The 20,553-nt window shown below is 51.7% G+C and overlaps 4 protein-coding genes across 7 annotated transcripts; 1 reads left to right on the plus strand and 3 right to left on the minus strand.

Annotated features, from left to right (window-relative positions):
* Positions 1-341: 341 nt before the first annotated feature.
* On the minus strand, positions 342-4,652 carry fam161a (FAM161 centrosomal protein A). Its single transcript, XM_037253010.1, has 7 exons — positions 4,359-4,652; positions 2,906-3,625; positions 2,181-2,779; positions 1,794-1,961; positions 1,536-1,635; positions 1,075-1,199; positions 342-987 (listed from the first exon to the last, which is right to left on the minus strand). The coding sequence occupies exons 1-7, from the start codon at positions 4,533-4,535 to the stop codon at positions 741-743; spliced, it is 2,136 nt and encodes a 711-aa protein (XP_037108905.1). The 5' UTR covers positions 4,536-4,652; the 3' UTR covers positions 342-740.
* A 333-nt stretch (positions 4,653-4,985) lies between these two features.
* On the minus strand, positions 4,986-8,280 carry cct4 (chaperonin containing TCP1, subunit 4 (delta)). Its single transcript, XM_037253023.1, has 13 exons — positions 7,963-8,280; positions 7,613-7,665; positions 7,452-7,541; positions 7,270-7,378; positions 6,903-7,167; positions 6,706-6,838; positions 6,487-6,626; positions 6,283-6,379; positions 6,008-6,118; positions 5,800-5,930; positions 5,347-5,581; positions 5,166-5,279; positions 4,986-5,089 (listed from the first exon to the last, which is right to left on the minus strand). Exons 1-13 carry the CDS (start codon positions 8,078-8,080, stop codon positions 5,075-5,077), a joined length of 1,611 nt encoding a protein of 536 aa, XP_037108918.1. The 5' UTR covers positions 8,081-8,280; the 3' UTR covers positions 4,986-5,074.
* A 352-nt stretch (positions 8,281-8,632) lies between these two features.
* Positions 8,633-12,135, plus strand: pus10 (pseudouridine synthase 10). 3 transcript variants are annotated; one of them, XR_005098120.1, is made up of 19 exons: positions 8,633-8,788; positions 9,014-9,142; positions 9,234-9,449; positions 9,523-9,609; positions 9,679-9,713; positions 9,778-9,892; positions 9,978-10,039; positions 10,107-10,152; positions 10,212-10,276; positions 10,339-10,424; positions 10,500-10,625; positions 10,708-10,764; positions 10,846-10,922; positions 10,990-11,045; positions 11,137-11,254; positions 11,334-11,476; positions 11,551-11,650; positions 11,732-11,871; positions 11,906-12,135. XR_005098120.1 is itself a non-coding variant. In XM_037253035.1 (18 exons), exons 2-18 carry the CDS (start codon positions 9,017-9,019, stop codon positions 11,768-11,770), a joined length of 1,554 nt encoding a protein of 517 aa, XP_037108930.1. In that variant the 5' UTR covers positions 8,633-8,788; positions 9,014-9,016; the 3' UTR covers positions 11,771-12,135. The 3 variants fall into 3 exon arrangements, 1 of the variants encoding a protein (XP_037108930.1); XR_005098125.1 differs by having other exon boundaries at positions 11,732-11,867; positions 11,903-12,135; XM_037253035.1 differs by having other exon boundaries at positions 11,732-12,135.
* A 557-nt stretch (positions 12,136-12,692) lies between these two features.
* Positions 12,693-19,356, minus strand: akt3b (v-akt murine thymoma viral oncogene homolog 3b). 2 transcript variants are annotated; one of them, XM_037253057.1, is made up of 14 exons: positions 19,030-19,356; positions 17,548-17,759; positions 17,317-17,442; positions 17,088-17,199; positions 16,867-17,011; positions 16,613-16,744; positions 16,352-16,417; positions 16,201-16,269; positions 15,968-16,090; positions 15,753-15,881; positions 15,223-15,437; positions 15,019-15,106; positions 14,718-14,820; positions 12,693-14,624 (listed from the first exon to the last, which is right to left on the minus strand). In XM_037253057.1, the coding sequence occupies exons 2-14, from the start codon at positions 17,591-17,593 to the stop codon at positions 14,539-14,541; spliced, it is 1,440 nt and encodes a 479-aa protein (XP_037108952.1). In that variant the 5' UTR covers positions 17,594-17,759; positions 19,030-19,356; the 3' UTR covers positions 12,693-14,538. The 2 variants fall into 2 exon arrangements, with proteins under 2 accessions (XP_037108952.1, XP_037108961.1); XM_037253066.1 differs by lacking the exon at positions 19,030-19,356 and adding an exon at positions 18,857-19,004.
* Between the last annotated feature and the right edge of the window lie 1,197 nt (positions 19,357-20,553).

Here is a 20,553-nt window from a genome sequence, read left to right on the forward strand (position 1 = left end):
TTCCCGAGATGTCGCGAGATTCGACCGTAACGTCGTCAGTTTCGCAAATGAAAAAGTATGATTATTAAAAAAAAATACAAATATGAAATTTCATACCTGTTAAAAACTGTAAAAACAAAAACGTACAGTTTTCTCTAAAAGTTTATTTTTAAGATTCGCTTTTCGGTGCTGAGGCTTGGCACCGTGTTGGTGAATCAATGGCGCTCTCTGCTGTACTAGGAAAAGCATTGCAGCTCAGCGGAATCAACAAAGGCAAAACAGCATTTGCATCAGTTTCAAGAGCGATTTCAACCTCTTTTTGCCCAGAAAATCAAGTGAAAAGAAATACAGTTGAGGTCGAGTTATGTACTCATACTGATTTAATATGAGAACCCCAAAACATCACAGAAGCCCTGCGAGAGACTTGCTGAATTGCTATTTCATGCTTTCAGGTGAAAATTCCATTGGCAATAAAAAAGGTGTTTAAATCAAATGTTGAATTATGGATAAAATGATCAATTAAGTTTAGGGGAAATTATGTCACACATTTCAATCAAATTCACCACAGCACTACATTAAGAGTGGTACAAAGTTAAGACTGATAATTCATTGATTTATCTTTTTATTGAGAAAATGTGCTTCTTTGCAGGTGACCTCTTGGTGGCCTTAATCGCGTGAAGATGTCGTACCGTGGGATTTGGTTCTGGTTACATCATCGCGAACGGCTCGCATTCTCGCCACGGTGCACTTTGCGCCGAGCGCTAAGCCAGTTCCTCGTCGTCGTGCTTCTCATCCTTAGCCTCCTCTACGTCCCTCTGGTGGTCGTCCTGTTTCTCATCCTCAGCCTCCTCCGCGTCCCTCCGGTGGTCGTCGTCGTCCGAGTAATGACCGGCGTCCTCGCTGCCATCAGGCGAAGCCTTGTCGCTGTCCTCCTGGTCTTGGTTGTCTAGGAAGATCTTCCGGTAGTGGACGGGCAACAGGGCGCCGTCCTCCGACTCCGAAGGCTCGCTGGCCAAAACGAGAGAAGACATCGACGTTTCGTCATCTCTAGGAGGGCCGAGTAATCCCTTGTGCTAATTGTCAAGGAGCAGTTACCGTGTGGCGTCAGCGCCAGTGCGTGCCGCCACAGCCGCCGCCTTTCTGCTGAGGAATTCCTCGCTCAGGTGGACTCGGTGCAACGTGTCAGCAAAACGCTTCTGTGCCGCCTGCTTGGCGTTCTTCTGTTGTAGTGACAGAGAACATCTTCAGAATCGCAAGGAGGAGGAATTCGGTATAGATGGAGACAGGGACAAGTTGACAACCAAGCTAAGAACGTGCTAATTTGCTATTTTATCTCTCTACATGTGTTGCCCCACCGTTTGTGTTCATATGTTTCTTACAGCATTCTATGACCGCAACCACTAATGCTATCTGTTAGCCTGTCAATGAAGTTTTCTATTATGTGTTAGCATTAAGCTAGCGGGGGCAAAGTCAGGTCACTGTGCTCTCACGGCACCTTGTATTTGGTGCGTACAAATGTGGGGAATTGTTTTTAAGACATGTGACTTGTCGTGTACCTGGGCAACCTGCTCCAGCAGCAGCGGTCTGCTTTTCACGCGCTCCTCCATCTCCTTGATCTCCTGCTGATATTCCCTCCTGCGCTGGCGGTCTTGTTTCCTACGAGAAGCACACAAACATTCCCAAAGTGGGATTTTTGTCACCACACGCTTCCGAGTCCGTATTTCCTGCTTTCTGACATCTCTGAGGTGGGACGGCAGCTTGAAGTAAAAAAAAAAAAAAAAAAAAAAAGTGCCGCTTTGTCTGGCGCCTCTCACCTGAACTCTTGGAGTTTGTTGCCGTGCGTGTGCGTGAGCGCCAGGTGCGGGTCGATGGCGCTGGCCCGCTTTTGCACCAGCTTCTGCAGCGTTTTCTCACGCTCCTTCTGCCTCTCCGTCCAGCGTGCCTCCTCCTGTTCAGCCCTCCTCCTGCGCTCCAGGGCCTGCCTGCTCACACAGTCACACCGGCTTTGTCCACCATTTCCTCTAAATGTAGTCGCCCCCCCATGTTGTCAATGACTTACTAGATGAACTTCTGTGAAGGATCTACATGGGCTTCTGGAGGGGGGGGGGGGTCCTCGAAAGGAAACTCAGTCACTAGCAAGGTGGCTAAGGAGGCTATGCCTTGGGAAGGAAGAGGAGGCGAGGGATCTGCCTCCGGGGTACCTCACGGCCTGGTGTCGCTTCTTGGTGGCGTCCGTGTCCTTGGCGGGAAGGAGCTCCACGCTCCCCGACAGGGACGAGCAGAGGCTGGAGTCGGGCGTGCCGGAGCGCCGGACGCGCGGCCAGCGAGGTGCCGTCAGGCCGCCGCACTCCTTCTCCTCCTTCAGCTGACGCTGCGAAGGGATGCAGGCCGTCCTCAGTTGAAAGGGCTCGCACGCGGTGGTGGGCTTCACCTCTTTGGTCTGCTCCATGCGCTTCTGGAAGCGCTTGAAGGTGACGTCAAAGTCGGGCACGTCCTTGTTGACCAGCGGGCGGTGGCTGAAGGTCTGAGCCTGCTCTCTGCACCTCTTGCTCTCCGCCAGCCTTTTGCTGAGCGTGCTGGGAGGGGCCGAGGCGCTGCGGAGCATTTCCTGGGCTCTCATTTGCTTCTTGATGGATCGGTACAGCTGCTCCTCCTTCCTCTGATCGCCCGCCGCCGACACCGACTTGGGCACCGGCTTGGCCTTGAAGGGCTTGGGCCGCTCCGACTGGCCGGGCGGCTGCTGCTGCTGCTGCTGCTGCTGCTCCTTCTTCAGGCGTTCCCTCTCCAGGAAGCTGAAAGGCTAAGAGACAGACCCCGCGGGGAACACGAATGAGGTATCTAAATCATACATCAGAAATAATGATTTGATAATCCATTAGTTTTCGATGAATCGTTTCTACACGGTAAAACGAGAGAGCCTCGTAACCTTTGTCTTGAGGTGGCGGTTGTCGGGCATGCTGCGACGAGGTTCCCGCCGGCGCTCCTGGAGCTCCTGGTAAAGCGGCAGGTGGACGTGCGCCGGCACGGGGCTGGCGCGGAACTTGTTGCGGCACTCGGCCATCTCCTCCAGCTCCCGTCTCAGCCGTGCGTTCTCCAGCTCCACCTCGGCGCGCGTCTGGATGCCGCGCCGCCGCCGCTCGGCCTCGCGCTGCCGCCGCTCGGCCTCGCGCAGCGTCATCTGGAAGGGCCTGGGGACGGTCACGCCGGGGACCCTTCGCCGAAGCCGGAAGCAGTCGCGCTCTCCCGGCAGCGACGTGGACAGCTGGCGGCTTCGAGGCGATAGCTTGAAGTCGGTCCACATGTTCTGGGTGAATTTTTTGGGGCAGAACAGCAGGCCTTTCTCCACGTCAGAACCCGAGGCGTCGTCCGACGTAGACGACGCGCCCGAAGCTCTCCGGAGCTCGACGGCCGAGTGAGACTTCCTCAGATCCTGAAATGCGCCTGGCCCGTGTTGTTGCGTGTCGGGTGCAGCCAAGGCGTGTAGCTGCAGCTTGTGGTGGTACATGCTCTCCAGCTCGGCCATGGTGCGCAGGTGAGCCTTTTTCAACTCCTCCAACTTGCTGTAGTACTCCTCGTTGGAGAAGAAAATGCCGGTGGGTGCCGACTGGGCCACGGCCTTCTGGTCGCGCATGTCTCCGCCCGCCACCTGGAGTGAGTGGGCAGACAGAACGAGCTTAAAACAAAAGCGCACTAAGTTTAAGCCTATTAGGGCTGAGTATGGAGGGAGGCCCACCCAGGGCGGCTTAACGTGGCGGCGTCAAGTCGCCTCCAGACGCCCGGCGTGACAAGGCAGGGTGTGGGAGGACAACAAGGATGGAGGATTAGCAGCAACATTGCCTACAGAATGACGTCTAATCTCGCCCACGAATAGACAAAGTGTTCCCATCGGCACGATGACGTTTATTTTGGTCCAACCCTAAACGTGTGCTCCACGCTTACTAAATAAACGTTTGAAAGCAAAACGGTTCTAAATGACTAAATGTATTTCAAAGTTGAATACAAGTCAACTGTGATGTACAATTGCAGTAGTGGAAAAAACAAGTTGAAGCCAATGCAACATTTTGTGCACTTCATCTCAGCCTGCAACTAACAATTATTTGAATAAGCAAGGGCCCCAAAATAGAACCCTGTGGAACGCCATGCCCTAAAAGTACAGTTAGTCAGATAGCAAAATTATAATAAATATACCTTCATTGTAAAGCAATAATACAATAATTGTTATTGCAGAATGTTGACGTTACATAGACATTGGAGTACAAGGAGAAACTTCTAAGGTGCTCCATGAAAGACAAAGTACAAGTTGACGTGATAGTGGGAAAGTCGCATTTCATGCGGAGCGCGGCGGGCGGCAATTTTGCTCGACTCTTTCTTTACCTTACCTCGTCCTCCTTCTCTTGCTCCTGCTGGTAGCCGTCGCGGTTGTCCGCGTGAGTCGTGGCCGAGTCGGGCGTCTCTTTGTTCCGTTCGTAGGAGGCCAGCGGTACCCTGGTGTGCGGGTCCACCGGCCGCTTAAGACACGACGTCACCAGCACATTGTTCCAGTGCGCGTTGGCCATCGTATATGACACGCAAAGCGGCCCTCAAAATAAGAAGAATTGTCTGAAATCGTCACAGGACAAAAATTGTGGGAGAGATTTGAGCCTTTCTGCGCGTGCCAGGAGCAGGCAGGGTGATTAAAACGGAAGCGGTCGTTGCCTAGCAACAGAACCAGCCGAGTTGTCAAGGAAGTGACGTCGCATGCAACTAAAACCAATATTATTTCTCCATTTTCAAAGGGTTGTTGTATTAAACGTAACATGAGCAAAGTACGCCTGAATCGGGACTAGAATCTGAAATTTTAAAACATCAACATTATTGAGATGAGAATCATTGACTTTTTGTGAATTTTACAACTCTGTCGTGACATCACCACAAAAGGATGCTCATCCCCTCATTTGTTTGCTGAGCTCACTTTCATTTGTCAGAATATGAAGATGTTACCAAAAAAAAAAAAACAGAGGCACTTGTGTAGTTCCACAAACAAAGAATTTTATTAACTTAGGCAACATATCAAGAGCCTGGGCAAGTTGGGTGGATGGTTGGCGCCTCGCCGCAATTATCGGGTGTTGACCTGCAAACAAGAACACGACAATGATCGACTCAAGTATCGAATGTAAATGCGGCGCGAAGGAGGGGCTCGGTCGTACCACGTCGTCGATCTTGAGGATGCTGCGCACCGTCTCGGTGGCCAAGGTGAGCGCGCTGATGGACACCAGTAGCGGCTGCACCACCAGCTCCTCCAGGATGTTGGAGATCCCGCCCTGAGGCAAACGTGCCGTCAACAACAAGACAGTGAGCCTCCGCTATATTTTGGGTTGACATAATCACCTTGCGCACGTTGATGCCGGCCATCTTGTCTCCCTGCGCGTGCCTGTTGCGCAATTCGGTGACGGTGCAGATGGGGTTGAGGCCGGCGTTCTCGGCCAGCGTGGACGGGATCACCTCCAGGGCGTCGGCGTACGCCCGCACGCAGTACGCCTCCATGCCGGCCAGCGTGCGCGAGTACTCGGCCAGCCGCACCGCCAGCTCGATCTCGGGGGCGCCGCCGCCGGCAATCAGAGCCCTGCGGGGACGGGCAGACATTTTGCGTTACTGAGGAACGACACACAAGTTGACGTGTGCGAGCGCCCCCTTCCTCGCCGGGCTGACGTGACAGTTGGGCGAGAACAAACGGGAGCGCGTCGACATTAATATACCTCCACTTGTTACGCCCCAGCACCAAGGAAATGCGCTGGGGCGCCTTTGAAGGAGGATTTTTTTAGTGTGCGCAAAAGGACAGACCTCTTTTTGACCAGGCATCGGATGACGCAGAGGGCATCGTGGATGGACCTCTCGGCCTCCTCGATCACCAGCTTGTTGGACCCCCTCACCACGATGCTCACCGTCTTGCCGGGGTTGGCGCAGCCCGTGATCTGAGGAAGGCCCGCTTGGTTACAAGCAATGTCCAGCGACGCGGCTCACCCTTTTGCCGCCCGCCTCGTGCGCGCACCTTGATGAGCTTGCCCGAGCCGTCCAGGTTGACCTCCTCCACCATCTCGGCGGCGCCCAGCATCTCGGGAGCAAAGTGGTCAATGTGGGCGATGGGCTTGGTGCCGAGGGTCTGACAAGACAAAAAGCGTTAGACCTAGAAAGGAAACATTTCAAGAGCTCAACTTGTCATTTCTGCTTGAACGTTTTTTGTTTCTATTTCTACCAAGTTGAACTTTCTAAAACATTTAGCCGAGCCTGGGAGCCATGATTGCCATGATGTTGGTCGCTGCTCACCTTGCAGATGAACTCGATTTCCTCCCTCTCGATCTCCTTCACCACCATGATCTTCATCTTGTTGAGGAAGTGCAGCGCCAGGTCGCTCAGGGCATCCCTGTCGTGACGCCGGCGTTAGCCTCGTAATTAAAACGCTCATCAAATTCATCAACGGCTGTGAGAGCGGATTGAGTCATTAGAACTCACAATTGATCGACTTGTTACCTGAGGATGGACTTCTGGATGAGTAGCACGTTGCAGCCGGCCTTCTTGATCTGCTTGACCATGTTGAGGATGTACGCGCGCTCCTCACGCAGCACGCGGTCCATCTGAGCGTAGTCCGACACCACGATCTGGTTGTCCATCTGCCGCGGGCGCCAACAAAACAAAAGATGGCGTCAACGCCTTGACACGGGACGGCCACACACGCCGGAGGGCACTCACGTCCGTTTTGGGCGGAGATAAGCAGAACTGGATCAGGCCGATCTTGGCCTTCTCCACTCGACTGACGCCGGCGCTCGCCACCTTCTGGGTCAGAACCAGCCCTTCCACCAGCTCGCAGTCGTCAATGGTGCCCCTGAAACCCGAGACTTAGCCATCACGTGTGGTCACAAAAAAAAAACGGTGCAGGCGCGCCTTACCCGAGCTTCTTGGTGACTTTAATGTCCTGCAGGTCAACGCCGGTGGCGGTGGCAGGGTCGATGACACGCATGACGGCGTCCACGCTCATGGGCGCCAGCAGGCTGGAGTACTGCGACACCACCTTGGAGCAAAGCGACGTGGTGGCGCTGTTGAGCAGCGTCTCGCGGTCGCTCAGCTCCACCGGCCTGCTCATGGCCGTCAGCACCTCCACGCCTTTGTCCACCGCCTTCTGGAACGACTCCGAGATGGTGGTGGGGTGGATGCCTGTGACCCGTTTTGGAAGACGTGTTAGAGACCGCTGAGCAAATATCAAGATCATCCTGCCGACAGGCGCAAAATGGACCATTTCACTCTTTCAATTCTGACCTTTTTGGAGCAGTTTGGAGCAGGAGTCAAGGAGAGCGCCAGCGATGACCACCACCGACGTTGTGCCGTCGCCCGCCTCGATGTCTTGCGCTTTGGACAGTTCCACCAGCTGCAACACAGACAGACGCCCGTGAGAGGGGCACGCTCACAGAGGCTGGAAGATGCTTCGGGGCAGAACGTACCATTTTGGCAGCTGGGTGCAGGACCTGCATCTGCTTCAAGATGGTGGCCCCGTCGTTGGTGATGGTCACGTCGCCTTTCTCATCCTGGATCTGAAGACAAAGAAGACGAGAGATTAGTGGAGGGCGTGGTGCAGAAGAGTTGAGGTGATGCCTTCACTGACCATCTTGTCCATTCCTTTGGGCCCAAGGCTGGTTCTGATGGCGTCGGCCACAGCTGTCACATGATTCAACAACATGATGAATTATTCATGAGCGAGAAAAGTGGTTATTAAAAGATTCAATTCATTTCACTAACGAAAATTGATTTACATGAATTACATTTCAGAAGAAACTTCATTGGAGGTTTAACCAAATAAATTCTTCATTTTAACTGAATGAGATTTGGTCATGCAAGGGTCTCAGGCCAGGCCAGGCCAGGCCCAAACCGCGATGACTCGACTTGACGAAACCTTCCGCCTTGGTCAACTCCTATTCGCTGAATACTTTTCATCACTTTGTGGCTTTTAACTACCTTTAGCAGCAGAGATGTTGCTGTAGCGGATCTGAGCCGGCTTGTCGCGGTCCACGTACGCCCCTCCTTTGTAGAAGCCTCCACTGGAAGCCTTCGGCATAGCCATCACTTCGGGCATCGCGATGTTATACTCGATGGAAAATGTCGAAGGGGACGCTCACAACAGGACCGATGAGTCCCCGGGACTGGATGTCGAGTCTTGCCTTGAGATGGAGAAGGATTATCCAACGTCGACCCGACCGAACTCAGAAGCTTCCAGAGACGCTCGGGGAAGCTGAGAAGAGGGCGCGCAAAGATGACGTCAGCAGACAGTACTTGCTGAGCATCGAAACAAAAGATTGCATCGGATTGAATTTAATGCTTTGTTCAGACATGTAAACCGAAAAAATAAACAAAAGTAACTACAAAACATAAAATAAAGAAAACAAGTGGTGATAAATTACATCATTTGTCACAAATATTTCACTCGACTAACTTCTAAATACAGTAAATATCCTTCATGTAACGATTAGAAAGAAATACCGACCCCTGGGCAACACCACGCATTATCTGCTGTTGCTCTGTTTAAAACTGTATGTAAAAGTCTGGATGTCCTAGAAATACATTTTTATTAAGCCCATTTTGTGTGCAAGTACAGAATCACGTGTGAATGAAAACGAGCTGCTCTGGGTTTGATTACTAAGCCTGCTCGATGTGAACCACAAGGAACGGAAGCAGTTTTGAATTACCTTAGCATGTTAGCAGACAACTTTATTTGATAGGGATCACTTGCCGAATAAGTGTTCTCTTTATTTTGTCTCCTAATCGCTGCTGAGCGTGCACTTGGGTCAGTGTGTGTTAAAGCTAAGCTACTTTAGCCACCGGTGTGACGCACACATGCCGCACTGCACGAGTTGCGTCTTTACGCGTGAAAACAATTCGTGACGTCAGAATCGTGCAATGAACCCGATTGACAACAATCACCATTGCGACTCGTATTGTCAAGATTCGAATCCTAATGTGAATCGGGTGCACGTGGAATCATCTGGGGTTGTGTTTGCTGTGCGAACAGGAGATGTTGCCCCTGAAGCAGAAGGATAAGGAGATCATCAAGAAGCTGTTGGCCTCAGGTTGCTGCGCTCGCTGCGTGCTTAGGTTCTGCTGCATCGGAGTCCCGGACGCCTATAGGCACACACCACCGGTAAGGCGGTCGGAAATTCACCCTTGCACAGACTAGACCAGATAGATGCAGCCAATATGACAGACACGCAACGGTGTTTTCTCCTCAACAGGAAACGCTCAAGCAGCTTCGAGCTTTCGCGAACGCCTCAGAGGACGGCACGTCGTCCGAGTCGGAGGAAAAGAACAGTTCTCAGAATGCCGCAGAGTTCGAACCGGCCAGCAAAAGAAGCAAACTGGAGACGGAGGAGCCGGCGGAGGAGTCGAGCGTGTGCGTGGTGTGCTTGGGCGTCCTCCAGGATCTCAGCGACGTCAGCCAGGCTGCGCAGGTGACACCCGCACACAAATGCTTTCATTGATACATTTTGATTGATAATGAAATGAAAGAAGCTGTCTTGACAGATCGCCGACGCCGTCAGAAAGGAAAAGTACCAAGTGGACACTTTGGTGCTGTCCATCTCGCTGCCTGCTCAGATGTGCGTCCGCGAGGTCAGTGTTGTTGCTAAGGCTTCACATGCTTGCTGCTGTTATGTCGTTGACGCCCGTTTGAATCCGCAGCATTCGTGTTGGCTTCATGTGAAGGAGCAAGTGAGGTAACGGCAAACTTTTTGGGTGGCAAACTTGACGATTTTGATGAACTGTCGCGTGACCCGCCAGAGCCAAATGCTGCGTGCTGGGCCGCGATGATGTCATCCAGGTGAAGGAAGCCTTCAAGTGGATCATGCAGGACCTGCTGGCCCAGGAGCTGGCCGGCGTTGCCGTGGCTACCAAAGTGAGGGGCGCATTGGACAGAACGGCATTACATTTTTTAAAAAACGATTGTGGCTAAAATGGTTTTGGTGTGTTTGTGTTTTGAGAGTGCGCTGGAGGTCAGCGTGGGCTTCACTCACCCGGAAACGGACGCCGACTGCCACTTCCTGTGAGTTGTGAACCCGTTACCGTGGCAACGCTTTGAGCCGGAAGGATGACGAGACTTTTTCTTTTAGTGCGTCGACTTGTCCCGACTGCTTCAAAGCCACCAAGAACAAACAGGTGAGCTGGCAAGCGGCGTCGCTGACAAACGGTTGGTGACAAGTCGTGTGCGTTTGCAGTCCGTGTTTACTCGGATGGCGGTGGTGAAAGCGCTGGAGAAGATTCCGGACAGCAAATTCATCAAGTGAGTCCCGCCTTGAAGAAGAAAAAGTTGCGTGAACAAAAAGCGGCCGCTTTGTTTGTCAGACACTCGCCGTGCCCGCCGTCCCGTCCGGGCAGCAGCTGCACGCCGCAGGACGTCCAGTGTGTCCACGTGTCCGTCTTTGTGGCAGGTACGTGGCGGGACACGTCGAGCGCGGCGCAATTTTCTTTTTGCTGATGTGGCATTTTTGCACGGCGTCCATCAGGGCGCTACAATAAGTTCTGCCGCAGTTTGCCGCAGACGCCGTGGCTCATCGACGGCCAGCGACGGATGGAGTCGTCCGTGGAGGAGCTCATCGCCGCGCCCGTGCTCGCCGCCTTCGGAGCGCAAGGTTAACCTGGCGACAGTTGTTTGCAAACACATCAAGATGGCGGTCGCCGGCCGTAATGGCAACTTTGTCTTTTTGGGGGCAGGGTTTAATTTCTCGTCATCTGGCCGTGAAGACGTTGACGTCCGCACGCTGGGAAATGGTAATCAGCGACAAACACGCTGCCTTCCTCGTGTCATCGTCACCATGACGACCACTCCGCCTTCTCCTCGTGGTCTTCCAGGTCGACCGTTTGCGCTGGAGCTGCTGAACCCGCGCAAGAGCAAACTGAGCGAGGAGGACATGAAGAGCGTGCAGCAGGTGCGGCGACACTTACCACGTGTGTGTGCGTACGTGGTGCCGTGATGTCCACAATCCCGTGTTGCAGCTCATCAACACGTCTTCGGAGAAGATCAGAGTCCGAGATCTGCAGATGGTCAGCAGGTAAAACCCGACGACGATGGAAATTCTCTTTGACGACGCACGATTCACTTTGGGTGACCCAATACTTTTGTCCAAATGTTGGCGCCTGTAGAGATGCCATGAGTCGTATGAAGGAGGGCGAGGAGGAGAAGACTAAGTCCTACCTGGCGTTGGTTTGGACGCAAAAGTCCATCCAGAAAGACGACATCGCCTTCATCAACCACATCAAGGTGGACATTTTGTTTTGCGTGACCGACTACAATCATCCGGCGTTGACGTGTGCTTTGTCTTTGTGTTTTGGCCCTGGAGGACCTGACGATAGACCAGAAGACACCTCTGAGGGTTCTGCACCGTCGCACGTTGGCGGTGCGCCAGCGCCTGATCCACAGCATGAACGCCAGCTTGCTGGACGAGCACCACTTCCGACTCAGCCTCAAGACGCAGGCCGGGACGTATCCTCTTGTGCGCTGTCGCCTCCCAACTTGAGATCCAGTCGTATTTTGTTCTCCTCAAGCGGTCCCCTTAGCTACATCAAGGAGTTTGTCCATGGAGACTTTGGGCGTACTACACCAAACTTGTGCCAGCTGCTGGACACACACACGGATATCCTAGAACTTGATGTACAGGTACTCCGCAAATCTGGATTCTCGTCTCTTCCTCCTTTTCGTCTTTTCTCAATAACCATGTCTTTCTGTCCTGTCCCTCAGTCCGTCGACGTGGACTGGCCTCCCGCCCTGCCGGACTAAATTGCACTCACACACAGGCACAGTCCACACGGATCCGGTCCAAACGGGCTCAGTCGACATTAACAGAGTCTGAACAGGTCTCGTTAAGACCTGTTAAATCTATATGGATCTAGTCTACACAAATCTTGTCAGAACAGGTCTGGTCCAAATTGGTTGTTCCTACTCAGGGCTATGTGATTTTTTTTTGGGGGGGTTGCATTTGACACTAGTCTTAGTTGCTAAATATTGTTTTTTTGTTTTGTAACCCTTTTTTGAGGGTTGACTTTTAGTTAATAGATCGCCATGATAACATGCTTGCGACAGTCCAATGGCCGTGTCAGACTTTTTTTTTTTTTTCTGCCATTAAAAAGACTAAATCAAACTGCCTTAATGGGTCAAGTTCTTACTGCAGCGAATCCAGCAAGACGACGGTGAAGCGTACTGATGTTCCATGCAGATTTGATTTTTTAAATGATTTGTTTATTGTCATTGGAAACACCGTAAGAGCTACGGCACAAACGAACAATTTCAAACGTAGATTTCTGCTCTTACAAGCAAATAAATAATGACTTCAGCCATAAGATCGAAAAAATACCTTGTCCTCCATTCCGGCCGGGTGCTGTCGTCCGTATAATCCGTAAAATATAATAATGAAAACATGTCACACCTCAACCGTGAGCTACCTTGCTGTTTTAAAGAGTCGCGCCACCGCTGACGACTCGGCACTTCCTGAACCACCGGAAATTCGCCAAAATAAAAGCAGAGTGTCGAATAATTGCGCTCAAAAATAAAGCCTGGCAATGGAAGGATTAGTAAACAAAGCTCGTCAAGTAATAAACAGGTTAATATTTGTGAGTCAGTGACACAAATATTTGTGTTTCATGGCTTCTTTTTTGTCATATTAGATTGCAATGTGTGAAGAAACAAAGAAGAAAAAATGAGAGTGGTGAAATGTATTTGTTTTAATTTAATTGAAAATAAATACTAGCACAGCAAAGCAAGTCCAACACTGGGTTCTTGCTCTAACGTTTTGGTAAGAAAACAAAAACAAACCATTCAAAAACAAAACTAAAGGGAAAAATAAAGACTTCAGTTAATGAACCCATCGTCATCTTCAGCATCCAGCAACTTTTACAGAGGTGCTTTTCATTTTTTACCAGCTCAACAAATTAAAGAAAAACAGGAAAGGGACTCAAGAGAGGATGGCGAAAACCCGCGAAAAAAACAAACAAAAAAAGCTGCCACTTCTTTTTCTTTTTGAATCTTTCAACCTCTTGTCGTAATGGTCGCTGGCAGCAACAGCATGGCAGGCAACGGAGGAGGAGATGGGACGGGGGTGAGGTCCATCCCCATGGCGACAGACCGGTTACAAAAAAAAGACAAGAGAGAGCGTATTGCATAACTATGTACATGACACTGGGCGGTGCCATTTCACGGGAATGTTTCTGGAATGAGACAGAGTTCTGCGTCTGGAAGCGTCATTTGCACTCAAGGTGATTGGTCGCCCTCGGAATGAAACGACCACAAGTCCGTCTGTGTGTTGGGAACGAAACAAACAAGTGTCGCGCCAACTCGCCACTTTTCTGCAAACGTAATGATTCCTTATTTCGTTTCCTTTGTTTCTTTTGCCGCTAACGTTAACTTGCTAACCTTTAAAAATAACAAACAATAGGAACTCCGGCAGACTAGATGCACAACTCCTGAGTTTTGGCGCTGAAAAACCGCGTCGGGTCCCGGACGAAGCCAAATCGAGCGCCTCCTCGCTACACTAACGCGGTAGAAATCCATATTGTCGTTGCGGGCGAGAAGCTGCTGGGTTAAACTTAAATCAAGCGCTCCCCAAACATGCCTCCCTGCTAGCGTTAGCATATTAGCATTTCGTAAATCAAACACAGGTGTCTTGTATGTGTTTAAGTACACGTTTGTGTAGCAATGTGTACATGTGTGTATCTGCTGTGTATTTGCATGTACTGTGTGCAATTGTGTATGTTTACATGTCTGTATGTGTGTACCCATGTACATTCCTGTCTGTGTATGCGTGCATGTTGTCGTGTACATTTGTGTACGTGACTCATTGTGTGTGTGTGTACGCATGTGTGTACACGTGAGAGGGGGGGGGATGGTCACACAGCAGCAACGATGAGAGGAACGCTCGTCCCCGTTAGCGAAAGCATTTCCACGGCAATGACGACAAACGGAAATGTGGTTTTGGCGTGCGGTACGGTCAGGGCGAACCGGGAGTCATGCACGTTAGTCTCGAGCAAAGCAAAACAAAGCGAAAAGCGTGCGGATGCGACGGTGGTGAGGGTGAGCACACGTAAGGCAACGTTTTTGGTGCTTTGTTCCCGGGAAAATAAGAAAAAAGCGTCTCGTCGTCATCTTCGGCTTCCGACGCAAGTGCAATAAGGGGGGAAAAAATAGGGGGGGGGGGGGGCGATCATCACCACAAGGACGAGGAGGACAAGATGGCCGTGAAGATGGTAATACTGAGACGGGGAGAAAAATAAATACGAACAAAGTTGGCCTCCTGCAGAAAAATGTGGCCAACTCCTGTTTAGCGTGGGTGCGAGCCCACTGTGCAAAAAAACTCTTTAAAGTCCACCGAGAGACTTCCCGACTTCCGTCCGTCCGCCCGCCCGCCCGCCCGCCCGCCGGGACAACAGAGAGGAGAGACTGGTACTGGTTTTCCCTAAAATGGCTACGTGTTTTCCTCAAAATGGCCGCCGGTGGAAAGGAGGCAGGCGGGGTTGGTTTAGGGCAGGGTTCGGGTCGGGACGAGAGGGGGGCGCTCACTCCCGCCCGCTGGCCGAGTAGGAGAACTGCGGGAAGTGAGGCCGCCGCTCGTTGTCCGCGGCGTCCATGCCGTCCTCGTCGTCTGCGGGACAAAATCACACGCACGTTAGCGACCGAGCATTTGAACCGGACAAGACTAGAAGGGGACATCCATCAGTCGGCGCGCGTCCCTCACATTTCTCCGGTGGCGTGATGGTGATGGTCTGCGCCGTGAACTCTTCGTCAAAGTAGCGCGTGTCCGTCTCGGAGCTCACCTGAGGCTGGAAGGGCGGGACCATCTGCAAGGGAGGCATGGCCAGCAAACAAAGATCAGTTTTGTGGACAAATGTGGACGACACGCAGTTTGAACATTCCTAAAGTGTGTTAAAACTTCAAACAGTGGCTCCAAATGTGGCCTCTGCGGCTGTTCATTATCGGCCCCGAAAAATCACAGCGGTTCAATTGCCTGTTTTTCCGCGAGAAGGAAGCCCTCTCACCTTCTTGTCGTAGACGTCCTGCCAGTCGACGGTGACAAAGAAACTGTGTCGCATGATCTCCTTTGCGTCGTCCGGTCCCCCACCCAGCCTGAACACATTGGTGAGAAGAAGAAAACAAGGCGCTGAGTGGCGGTGGAGATGAAGTGGGGAAGAAAGGATGGGAAGAGGAAGAGGAAAGGAGAATGAGAAGAGGAGCTTTCTCACCGCTTGTTGGGGTCCTTGATGAGGAGGCCGGAGAGCAGCGACTTGGCGTCGGCCGACAGCGTGCGCGGGAACTTGATCTCTTCCATGAGGATGAGCTCAAAGAGCTTCTCGTGGTCCTGGTTGTAGAAGGGCAGCCGGCCGCACATCATCTCGTACGTCACCACGCCCAAGCCCCACCAGTCCACCGCGCGGCCGTAGTCGTTGTCCTCCAACACCTGTCCCGCAAATCAGCAAGTTCAGCAAATTCAAATCCGCAAATGAGTCGGCCAACACCCGAGTATAGAGACAAGCCCAACTATGTCTGCCATCCAGTGGTTGATAGTGACATTACAACTTTAAACGATACAACCAAAATAATACAGACCTGTTGAAGCAAACTGGAAAATATATGAATTTTTTTTTCTCTCTTTGGAAAACACAGCTGAACCTCAACTATGTGTTTTACACAAAAACGGGTGTTGCCCCCCCCCCCCCCCCCAAAAAAATCTGCAAATAGGTGAAGCTTCGGTTGGCAAGTGCGCTTTGCTGACCTCAGGCGCCAGATACTCAGGCGTGCCGCAGAACGTCTTCATGGTGGCCGTGTCGGTGATGCCTTCTTTGCACAGGCCGAAGTCGGTGATCTTGATGTGTCCGTCTTTGTCCAACATCAGGTTCTCCAGCTGCTCCCGTGCAACACAAACACAAGAGGCTCCCGTGTCACATTTGAAAAAAACACGCTAGAGACGATTGTCGGGCGGAGCGCCACCTTGAGGTCCCGGTAGACGATCTTGGCCGAATGCAGGTAGTCCAGAGCGGAGACGATCTCGGCGCCGTAGAAACGCGTGCGGTCCTCGGAAAACACTCGTTCCCGTGACAGGTGGAAAAAGAGCTGCGGAAAAGAAAGACTTTGAGGGAAGAAACGCTGCAGGCGGGTCTCGCATCATGTGCAAGTCATGTGACTCAAGTGACAAAAAGAAAAGCCAACGATCCCGGTCTGACCTCTCCTCCGTTGACGTACTCCATGACGAAGCAGAGGCGGTCCTTGGTCTGGAAGGAGTACTTGAGAGACTGCGGCAGTGTGACAAAGAGCACACGACTTGATGCTTTGTTTCGTTTCGGACGACCGACGGGGCGCCGCCACCACACTCACCGTCAAGAATGGATGCCGAGTGTTTTTTAGGACCCGACTTTCTGTGAGCGTGTGGGCGACTTCGTCCTGTGGCAAAGTAAAAATGTCACCTGATGTGGAAGAATTGGACCATTCTGGCCAAAGTCACAATTCCCTTTTTTTTTCTTTTAAATTGATGTTGGAATTACCGTAAGTAATCGGACACCGTCATTCCTCGTTTTAGGGGGAAAAAATCTGACCATAGTCCACGTAGTAAATTGCACAGCCCCTCCCTCTCCCTACCTTGGCAATGATGACTTCCTTCTTGAGGATCTTCATGGCATAGTAAGTTCCGCTGGCCTTCTCGCGCACCAGGATGACTTTGCCAAAGGTTCCCTTGCCCAGAAGCTTCAGATAGTCAAAGTCATTCATTGTCTGCAGGATCAGGTTGAAAAGAGCTTCAAAAACTGTGTGGGACTCCATTGGGGAGACTTTTTTTTTTTTTTTTTTAAAAATCTCTATCATAACAATGCGACTTTGAAACAGTGGAGACAAACCTTCCGTTTGTAGTGGCTGATGGAGGTGTCCATCTCCTCCTCGTTGACGTTCTCAATTTGTGAGGTGGGGCTGCACAGGATGCCCTCCTCCTCCTGCTTGGCCAGCGACTCGGCCACCATCTGGATGGCCTCCGCCCACTCGTCCCTACCGGTTCGGTCAAGGGCGCCGTGGCGTTAGCGTCGCTTGTCTTTCTTTTTGATTTCGAGGAAAGGCTGCTGACCTTTCGTCCGGCGTGTCCACGTGGAAAGTCCTCTCGATGACGGTGGTCCACTGCAGACAGCGGATGATGAAGGTGTTGGGTTTGGGACGCTCCGTCTTCATGAGCTGACATTCTGAAAACAAAGAGTGAGCTAACCCGAATGTAGCGCCGCATGCTCCACGTGTCTAATTCTAACAAAAAATGCAAATTTCTCTCGCAGAACTTCAGAAAGAGTGGGGCAGCGTCTCACTTGCTACTGAGAAGTTGTTGAGCGGGTAAGCCAGGTCCGAATCCTGCGGTTTGTCTTTGTAGCCGATGAAGGAGCCGTCCGTCTTCAGCAGGAAGTAGCGAGGACGCCAGTTCTTGATGTACTCGCCTGCACACACAAAATGTCGCACGTTTTTTTTTTTTTTTTGGGGCAAGTTTCATCCTTGTACGGAGGGGTTGGCTTTTCGAAAATGATGGTTTACAAATTGATCACCTCTTTTTTGTACCCATCCTTCTTTGACAACGTTCTGGTCGCTCATGGTGGCGCGCCTCCTCTTCGTCACAGATTCTCCCAGGTTGAGGGCCCGTCCTCGCCGCCTTCTCGTCACCTTCTCTCTCTCTCTCCTGCCTCCTCGTTTCCTTCCTTTCTTTTCTCCTGTTCCACTCCTCTTCTTCTGTGGTCAGACGCTGCCCTGGTGAGTCAGCCTGGAAGGAAGCAAAACAAAGCCGAGGTCAGCGGATTGCTTCCTTTTGTGGGGGACCGCAACACACTTCCGGTCTCCTCCGTTGCCCTCCCTCTCTCCTTCCCATGTGTCTTCCACATTTTTCTCTTTTCTCCTCCACCTTTTGATTCATCTTTCTGGGCGTGCTCCTCTACATGCAGGGCATTAACGGATTTCAAAAATTCTTAGTGCGTTAGGTCTGAGTAACCATTGCACATACGGACTGTTTTATTGGGGAACTCTTGTGATGTGGCTACTTTTATTTTCGCTTGCTTATTCTGCAGCCAGGTCAACATTGCCAACAAGAATCTGTTCTCATTTGCTTTAGCGGAATAAATAAGGGTTCGGTCAATCTACCAAAATGTGCTCTGGCCGCTCATCTAATGCCGCTTCGTGATCCTCCAGTGCTAGACAACAAACCCGACACAATGGCCAAGCAGCCGGTGATGCGCTTCCTGAGTCGCGACCCCACGGACGGACCCCCTCCACCCAAGCAGGATGGTTCTAATCCACCGGCCCCGGTGCTGCGCGTCCATGACACATACAAGCAAACAAACGGAACCAGAGCTTTTGTTTCAAGGGCGTGTGTGGTGTCATTTATTTGTTACATAACAACATCCGCTAGGCGCACTTCCATGTTCTTGCCAAGGCAAGCAAATAAATGTCTGCCGGGCAACGGAGAGCGCTTGGAAAGCCGCCCGCTCGGCGTCTTACGTGCGGTGCGGGAGGCGGCGTGGGGTTCGCCGGGCGTTAGGTTGCCTTAGGTTCGGGGATTCGAGCGGAGGATGCTAGCGGGAGGAGGGGCGTGGGGGGATGCTAACGGATGCTAAAGTGGCGGCGATGCCGCCTTCATTTCTATTCGAGACGTGCTTGTAATAGCCGTGACAATTATAGCGGGTAGGGGGGCCATGGCGAGGCCGCGACTCGCCCTCCCATGCCCTCCCCCTCGAGATAACGGGCAGCATCCTCCCTCCCAGGGCGGCCGACCAGCGAGCCCCGCTAACCGCAGCTGAGCAGCTAGCCTAGCGTGCTAACCTCGCTTCCCACCCGCCACAACCGGCCCTCCTCTCCCTTCCTTACCCCCCTCAAAAAAAAAAAAAAAATCCCAACGTCTGCTCCTCCTCACACGGCCCCGGCACGAGGAGACCAAGAGCCGCCTCCCTGGCCGCCTTCCTTCCTTCCCTCTTTCCTTCCTTTGAGCCCGGGAGGACGGCGGCCCTTGTCGGGCGACACGGTCGCCACGGGCGTCTCACCTGGTGGTCGAAGAACGACCGGGATGCCCCCTCCCAGTCCTCCCCCTCCGCCACGACGGCCGCTCGAGCATCCGACGGTCCCTCAGTGGCGAGAGCAGAAGGCGGACGGATCCATAGCCGCCGGTCGCGAGTCCCGAAACGGACAGACGGGGAGAGTGAGGCGGCGGCGGAGGACAAACGGACACACACACAGACAAACGCCGCTCGTGTCTCTCCGCCGCTGCTCCGCCAGGAAAAAAAATCGCTCCCGCTCGGTTCGGCGAGACTCGGCTCGTCTCGGCTCTGCTCGGTTCAGTCGGCACGTCACGAGCAGCCAGCCAGATCTGACCCACCGGGAAGGGCTGCTGATGCCTTCGCGAGCTGTTGGACGTGTGACGACTAGGCCCACCTCAAAACAACTTAAACTCGGCTTTGTTCGTGTCTATTTCTACATTAAAAGGCGTCAGGTTCCCAGCAAATGTTCACATGCAAGCGCCTACCGATGGTAACGGAGTAATCATGATTTACTCTCGCGCTAAATGGATCGATTCGCGTCAAGTGGGGGCTTTACAGAGTATACATGAAGGCAGCATCGCTCTCCTCATGGCATCTTGGGCTTTTGTTGGTCCCTGGCTTTTGTTGTGTGTACGTGTGAGCGTGTGTTTGTGCGTGTGTGTGTTTGTGTAGCTGATTTTTCTCATCTGCAGAGAACTTTTGTCATTACAATATGACTTGAAAAATCACAACAACATTTCCAGTATATTAGTCATCATTGTAGTTTTGGGTTTACCAAAATCTATACCCCACCCCCCCCCCCCCCCCCCCCCCCAGTCATCCTCTCCAGCCCCCTCCTCCTCTAATGTGAATGGCCTCTTTGTTTGGCAAACCTGCTCTCAGTGTGGCTGCAGGCGTGCATCAACAACACTACACATTGTTACTTTCAAGTTGTCATTCAACAATGATTAACACAAAGGTGACAAATAGCTTGCCTGGATAAACAACAACAAACAAATATGCACGCGTGCAAGTGGATGTATGGAAAAAGTGGACGTAGAGAAAACCATGAATCTGTTAATTGGGTTGATGTGCAAATCACTTGTCAGGAAGCCCTACGGAAAACATTTGTAAGAATTAAGTGCTGATTAGAACTGCACCAAATGTATAATCGGAATTTTTGGATTTGTTGACATTCGCAAGTGTTTGAGATGCGCTTAAAACACGCCAGTAAATCCACCAATCAATTCGGTTTAAATCAATTTAGCCAACAGCGCCCTCTAGCGGCTCTAGTTTAAAATGTCAACATTTAAACTCAATCTGGGGCCTTTATTTTTAATTTTGAGGTTATTCTAACCTCAAATTCTTTTCTTGGTTATTCTTCGAATATTTTTTTTACTCAATTTGATGAGCACTGATATTAATCAGGACGCTGCTTTGATGCCAAACCATCCTTTGAGTCCTTAACCGATTTAAAAACTTTTAAAAGAATTGCCCCATGCAAGGAAAATGTCGAATATGATTTTAAAAATGCTTTTAGACAGCTCAATA

The sequence above is a fragment of the Syngnathus acus genome, chromosome 1, assembly GCF_901709675.1.
Source record: "Syngnathus acus chromosome 1, fSynAcu1.2, whole genome shotgun sequence".
In the NCBI taxonomy this organism is placed as follows: Eukaryota; Metazoa; Chordata; class Actinopteri; order Syngnathiformes; family Syngnathidae; genus Syngnathus; species Syngnathus acus.

Coding starts and splice junctions, on each gene's coding strand:
- akt3b (XM_037253057.1), bottom strand. CDS start 17,593: ATGAGCGACCAGAACGTTGTCAAAGAAGGATGGGTACAAAAAAGAG. Junction 17,012..17,087: donor GTGGACACGCCGGACGAAAG/GTCAGCAGCCTT, acceptor CCGAACCGGTAG/GGACGAGTGGGCGGAGGCCA. Junction 16,418..16,612: donor AGGAAGTCATCATTGCCAAG/GTAGGGAGAGGG, acceptor ACTTTGCCACAG/GACGAAGTCGCCCACACGCT.
- pus10 (XM_037253035.1), top strand. CDS start 9,017: ATGTTGCCCCTGAAGCAGAAGGATAAGGAGATCATCAAGAAGCTGTTG. Junction 9,143..9,233: donor CCTATAGGCACACACCACCG/GTAAGGCGGTCG, acceptor TCTCCTCAACAG/GAAACGCTCAAGCAGCTTCG. Junction 10,277..10,338: donor CCGGACAGCAAATTCATCAA/GTGAGTCCCGCC, acceptor TTTGTTTGTCAG/ACACTCGCCGTGCCCGCCGT.
- cct4 (XM_037253023.1), bottom strand. CDS start 8,080: ATGCCCGAAGTGATGGCTATGCCGAAGGCTTCCAGTGGAGGCTTCTAC. Junction 7,168..7,269: donor CTCCAAACTGCTCCAAAAAG/GTCAGAATTGAA, acceptor AACGGGTCACAG/GCATCCACCCCACCACCATC. Junction 6,119..6,282: donor AAATCGAGTTCATCTGCAAG/GTGAGCAGCGAC, acceptor TTGTCTTGTCAG/ACCCTCGGCACCAAGCCCAT.
- fam161a (XM_037253010.1), bottom strand. CDS start 4,535: ATGGCCAACGCGCACTGGAACAATGTGCTGGTGACGTCGTGTCTTAAG. Junction 3,626..4,358: donor AGCAAGAGAAGGAGGACGAG/GTAAGGTAAAGA, acceptor CACTCACTCCAG/GTGGCGGGCGGAGACATGCG. Junction 1,200..1,535: donor TGCTGGAGCAGGTTGCCCAG/GTACACGACAAG, acceptor TCACTACAACAG/AAGAACGCCAAGCAGGCGGC.